At 44.8% G+C, this 6543-nt stretch overlaps 1 protein-coding gene across 1 annotated transcript; it reads left to right on the top strand.

The window, feature by feature from the left end:
• The first annotated feature begins 924 nt into the window (after positions 1 to 924).
• LOC119632044 (collagen alpha-5(IV) chain-like) lies at positions 925 to 5506 on the top strand. Its single transcript, XM_038024730.1, has 2 exons — positions 925 to 1124; positions 1870 to 5506. The coding sequence occupies exons 1-2, from the start codon at positions 1122 to 1124 to the stop codon at positions 5416 to 5418; spliced, it is 3552 nt and encodes a 1183-aa protein (XP_037880658.1). The 5' UTR covers positions 925 to 1121; the 3' UTR covers positions 5419 to 5506.
• The last annotated feature ends 1037 nt before the right edge of the window (positions 5507 to 6543 follow it).

The following is a 6543-nucleotide window of genomic DNA, read 5'->3' as shown; positions in this document are numbered from 1 at the left end:
TCAATTTTGTGTATGCCTATATATACTTGCATACTTATTTCATTTTAATTAAAACCCAATTTTAAATCGATTTAGTCTTCTACAAAACGAAGTGTTAACTATGGTTCATAAAACCTACGAATGATGTAGTAATGTTCTTGAAAGGCTTTTTTTGACATCTTTGCTAATAACTTGCAATTGACGCTTATTGCCAAGTATTGTCATATTATTGCAGACTAGCTGCTGATGAGTTGTAATTATAAAGAATCGGCTTCACAAGCTAAGAAGCATTTGAAAGACCAAATAAAGCTTTACTGTGTTTGTGATTGGAACAGATTAGTGACTGCCGTATTTATGTCTATGTGATTCTGTATGTATGTGTGGCAATGGGAGGAGAGTAGAAAATCTCCCTTAAGAAACAAAAAGTTATAAACATTCTTCCACACACATATATATATATATATATATATATATACAGCCAAAACGTAAGGTATGACACAGAGATCTAGTCGTCTACTATTCTGCAACCGTACAGCAAAGCTAAAACGATATAACGCGTATATATGCATACGGTCATACATGTATTAGATATGTGTGCACATACACACGCGCGCGCACACACACACACACACACACACAGACGCACACAGATTTACTAAATAAAAATTTTGTGCTGTTTTTGTTTTCTTTATTTTTAAGTTACAATAATAAATAAAGACGTCTCCGGTGAGTTAAGAGGAATATCTGTATATATTTATGTGTATATATATATATATATAAATATAAATATATGTATGCGTGTAAGCAGTTTTTTTTTTCGAACTGAAAACAACAACTGCAAAAATCTCACAAGCTAAGAGATTTTTGTTTCGCTGCTCAGCTACTTGGGCATTCCTTACAATGGATTTTATATAAATTAGCAAAGGGAGAACTCTAGCTGCATCATTCGCAATTTGAATTCCCAACTGTGAACATACGACTTTGTAACGTTTAATTAAACGCGGCGGCGGTATTCCTAACAATAATTAGCATTTATGGATTAATAAAGCGAAAAAAAATTAGAAAAGAAAAGAAGAACAACAAACATATTCAGCACGCCATTAAGAGATTCATAGAAATCTTTAATTGGAAATAAAGTAAATATGGTAAGTTTGTTTCCCCTAAAAATTGGTAAAGTGCTTGCGAGGCAAAGTACGCTGATTTCATTTATAAATAGTGTTGCAAATGACTTCAGTACCTGTGTTTGACATTTTCAAAAATCTAAAGTGTTCAAATTTGCATCATCACGTCTCCTTTTAAAACTTAATCGAAATGCGAAAATTACTCAATTTCCAAAGTTAACGATATTCCCGATGATCCGTTTAATTCACATCATATGAAAATTTGCGCCCGAATTATTTGTTTTTTGTATTAAAAAATTCGTGACGAATATTAACATAATATATGCAATGAGATTTTCTAAAAACATTATGGGTTTTGCAACTTTTTTGTCGTTGTTGTTAATGTTAAGTAATCTAACGATGTTTGTAGTGTGTTTGATTTGCTTCAGTAGAAGGGCTTTACAAGCTGTTAAATTCGAATCGTCTAAATTGGCTGGCTGGTAGTGATGACAGCAAATAGCGTGTATTAACAAGGCAGATATTATCTTGATGTTTTGATATGGATATCACTTTGATTATTCCAATGCATTGCAAAGTAAAATTTATAGCTGAACGGCCATCTAAGAGTGTAATAACTTTTATATATTAAAATTACCTAAGAAAACTCTGATAACAAATATAGTATTCAATTGCATACAATCTTCAAGTTAGATTATCGATCTAAATATTTTTCTTGTTTTTATTAAAAATGTTAATAGATTTCTGCACTTTCTTTCCATCCGTTTTTTAGAATTTACTTATATTGCTGCTAACTCTGTTGGTAGCCAATGGAACTAGGGCGGATGTCTCGCATCTAGATACTGATTTGCGTGAAGATGGTTATCATTATAAACTGCCAAATGTGCCATTTCCTTCCCCTCCTTCGGATAATAGAATAGAAGAAACTGATATTCAACGACCAATACCACCGCCATCAAGACCGTCATCTGGTTATGGTGCACCTGGACAACCTGGTCAGCCTGGCAGTCCTGGCGTGGGACGACCTGGCCAAACTGGATATGGGATACCTGGACAACCGGGTAGCGCCGGCCAGCCAGAATCTGGATATGGTGGTCAACCAGGGCAACCATCAGGACCTAGCCGACCTGGACAACCTACGCTTGGTGGCCCATCAAGGCAGCCATCAGGACCATCTCCTGGTTATGGTGCGCCTTCACAACCTGGTCAACCTGGGCAGCCTGCATATGGTGGCCCATCGGGACAGCCATCAGGACCTTCTCCTGGTTATGGTGCCCCTTCACAACCCGGTCAACCTGGGCAGCCTGCATATAGTGGCCCTGCAACACAACCTTTTCAGCCTGGGTATGGTGCCCCATCAGGAGTTCCTGGTCAACCCGGACGTCCTGGACAGCCTACTTCCTCCGGTCAGCCTGGATATAATTATGGCGCTCCGTCCCAACCTGCGCGACCTGGACCTGGACTGCCTGGAGGCCCTGGCTACGGTCAATCTGGATTACCGGATTGCAGTGGCCCTACGCCACAGCCTGGATGCCCCGACGCACCTGGTCGACCTGGTCAACCTGGATACCGCCCTTCCGGACAACCCGGCTATGGTGGTCAACCTGGATATCCCGCACGGCCTAGTCAGCCTGTAACACCCAGCCAGCCCGATTGTAGAAGTAATCCTTCACAGCCTGGATGCCCCGGTTCAACGGGCTTGCCTGAAAGACCTGGTCTACCAGCAACACCCCAGCAACCCGGTTTTAGACCCAGTGTGCCTGGTCAACCCACATCGCCTGGACAACCATCTGGATCCCCTAGCTACCCTGGTCGCCCAAGTCAGCCTACTTCACCTGGAAAACCTGGACGTCCTGGTCAAGAATACCTTCCTCCGGATGGCACACCGTCAAGACCTCAACCCGGGCAGCATGGGCGCCCTGGTCAGCCTGATGTTCCTGGACGACCCAGTGGACCTGGACACCAAGATTGTAGCGGTCCCTCTCCACCACCAGGATGTCCTACTCCACCTAGACAGCCTGGGCAGCCTGGATACGGCCCTTCTCAACCTAGTAGTCCAGCAAGTCCTGGCTCTTCTGGATGTGATGGTCAACCTGGATATCCAGGTCAACAAGGATGCGGGCTTCAACCAGGTGTTCCTAGCCAGCCTGGACAACCTGGATATCCTGGTCAACCTGGATACCCTGGTCAACCTTCTCGACCTGGTCAGCCTGGATACCCTGGTCAACCTTCTCGACCTGGTCAACCTGGATACCCTGGTCAACCTTCTCGACCTGGTCAACCTGGATACCCTGGTCAACCTTCTCGACCTGTCCAACCCGACTGCGGTAGTTCGCCAGGTCAACCTGGATGCCCTGGTGCACCCGTGTTACCCGGAAGACCTGGACAACCTAGTACACCTGGTTATTCACCTGGTCGCCCTGCTCAACCTGGAACTCCTGGCCAACCTACTTATCCACCTGGTCGCCCTAGCCGCCCAAGCCAGCCTGGCCAGCCTGGTTTACCTGGCCAGCCACCTTATCAACCTAGCTCCCCCAGTCGTCCCGCCCAACCTGGCTTTCCCAGTCGGCCCGGACAACCCGCTACCCCTGGACAGCCAGGTCGCCCAGGTCAGGAATACCTTCCTCCAGATGGCTCACCTCAAAGACCACTACCAGACCAACCCGGTTATCCGGGGCGCCCTGGTCAACCTAGTACTCCTGTACAGCCAAGCCGGCCTGGTGCACCTAGTCAACCAGATTGTAGCGGTCCTTCCCCGCCACCCGGATGCCCCCGACCAAGTCAGCCTGGTCGACCTGGACAACCTGGATATAGCCCGTCCCAACCTAGTACTCCTGGAAGGCCTGGGCCTTCAGGATGTGGTGGCCAACCTGGTTTTCCAGGTCAACCGGGATGTGGACTTTTACCTGGAGGTCCTAGTCAGCCTGATCAACCTGGATATCCTGGCGGAGTGCCTAGCCAACCTGATTGCAGCAGTTCACCTGGACAGCCTGGATGCCCTGGTAGACCCAGCCTGCCTGGAAGACCGTCTCAACCTAGCGCACCTAGTCGCCCTGGACAACCTGGAATTCCTGGCCAAAATGTGGGTCCTAATCAACCTGGCTTGCCTGGGCAGCCATCTGTACAGCCTAGCTTTCCCGGTCAAACTACTCAACCTGGTTTCCCCGGACAGCCCAGTCAGCCGTCTATACCAGCACAGCCTGGACGACCTGGACGCCCTGGTCAAGAATACTTGCCACCAGGAGGACCAACCCAAGGACCTCAACCTGGATACCCTGGTCGCCCTGGTCAACCTGGTTTTTCTGGACAACCTAGCCGACCAGGCTTGCCTCCAATCAACTGCAGTGGGCCTTCTCCACCACCTGGATGTCCTGGATCAACACGACCAGGCCAACCTAATGGTCGACCTGGACAGCCTGGACATGGCCCTACCCAACCGAGTAGTCCTGGCAGACCGCGTCCTTCCGGATGTGATGGTCGAGCTGGATCATCCGGCCAGCCGGAATGTGGACCTCAGCCTGGACGCCCTGGTCAGCCTGGTCAGCCCAGCCAACCAGGATACCATGGAAGCCCTAGCCAACCCGGCGGTCCTACACAACCTGGCCGACCAGGTATACCTGCTCAACCAGATTGCAGTGGCCCCTTCCCGCAACCTGGATGTTCTGCAACACCGGCTCGCCCAAGTCAACCTGGTGGCCGACCTGGACAGCCCGGATATACTCCTTCCCAACCGGGCATCCCTGGAAGACCCAGCTCTTTAGGATGTGAAGGTCAACCTGGATATCCAGGTCAACCGGGTTGTGGATTCCAACCGGGCCAGCCTGGATACCCTGGACATCCTGGTGCACCTAGCCAACCCGATTGTAATAATTTTCCTGGGCAACCTGGATGCACCGGTGCACCCGGCCTGCCTGGAAGACCATCTCAACCTAGCACGCCCGGCTACTCACCTGGTCGCCCTGGACAGCCTGCACGGCCTGGTCAACCTGGGCTACCCGGTCAAGAATATTTGCCGCCAGATGGAACTTTACAAAGGCCACAGGGACCTGGCGGTAGACCACAGCAGCCTCCGCCTGGACCCACTTATCAGCCTCGACCACAACCTGGACTTTCACCGAAGCCGCCACAAGGGCCACCAGACTATCCGCCTATTGTCGATAATGAAATTAGTCCATTTAGACCAGGACCAGGATCGAAACCACAACCCGGACGACCTAGCTCTCAACCCACGTATCCCATTCCAGGCACTGGAGAAGACTCCGGTTCTTTTGGCCCTGATGGTTACAACTACAATAAACCCAATACTCCTTTCACTTTTTAAGAAAGAACATTTGGAATGTACTCACACAAAATAAAAGTATTAAAACTGTAAACTGTAAAATTAATTAATTACAATGTATCTCTGTTATGAACAACTACGGTAGTACCTTGAGCTTTGATGACGAATGCAATGATATTCAAATAATTTTTCTCTTTGTAAATTATATAAAATATAAATTTATGTATGAATTACAATAAAAAGAAAAACAAAAAAACTTTTGTAAAATATTTAAAACTTTATTCGTTTGACTTGGAAAAGGAAAATACCTGTTAACGGTAAACAATACCAACTTCTGAATGTCAACCGTTAAAACGAATAACAAATGCTGTTAGTTTTTAAAAATGATTTATTACAATGGTCATTAGTTAGCAATGTTAACATCAAAAAATGATGCGATTTTTATGAGTGGACAGGTTTATTTAGGTCTTAACGAGAGTTTATTTTTAAACAATGAAACATTATTTGCTTTTAATACTGCTTACAATATTAAAATACATGACTATAGCGATGTTCACTAAATGTCAAGCTAAGGAATGTTAACTTTTAAATATGCGAAATAAATATTAAATTAGGATTTTTCAAAATAAAATCTTAAAAAAATAACTGTTTTATATTCTTCTTTTAAATAAAATTATGTTTATATATAAAATAAAACGTTCTCGGCAAAAAAGAGCTCGAATGTTATCGTGATGATTAGCACGTTTTCAAATTGCTTAGACAGTTAGTTGTTTAATGTCTTATATAAACTTTATAACCATCTCTTACAAGCATAATCTGGGACGTAGATCTACTGCAGAAGCGCTAGTTAAAAATGTTGTTCTTCATTCATTTTGTTTGTTATAACAATTTCCTTGAATTAAGAAATCTTTGAAATATTTGACAGACAATCAAGATATGAAATCAAAAAAGTACACGCACTTACGCGTTACCGCTTTACTATACAAAACATATTTACATATGTACTTCTCGTGAATTGTAAATCAAAAGGGAAAAAAAAGAACGGTTTATTTACGAAATAATCGTTAGTGGCAGAAACAACATTAACAACAACAATGAAAACACAAACTTAACGCACTTTTTATTCAAATAACTTTTCAATGCTTGAGTGAATTTACATGTACAAAT

Source organism: Glossina fuscipes, unplaced genomic scaffold (genome assembly GCF_014805625.2).
Source record: "Glossina fuscipes isolate IAEA_lab_2018 unplaced genomic scaffold, Yale_Gfus_2 1, whole genome shotgun sequence".
NCBI classification, from domain to species: domain Eukaryota; kingdom Metazoa; phylum Arthropoda; class Insecta; order Diptera; family Glossinidae; genus Glossina; species Glossina fuscipes.
The sequence above is the reverse complement of the archived record's forward strand: the minus strand, read 5'-3'. Positions and strand labels throughout refer to the sequence as shown.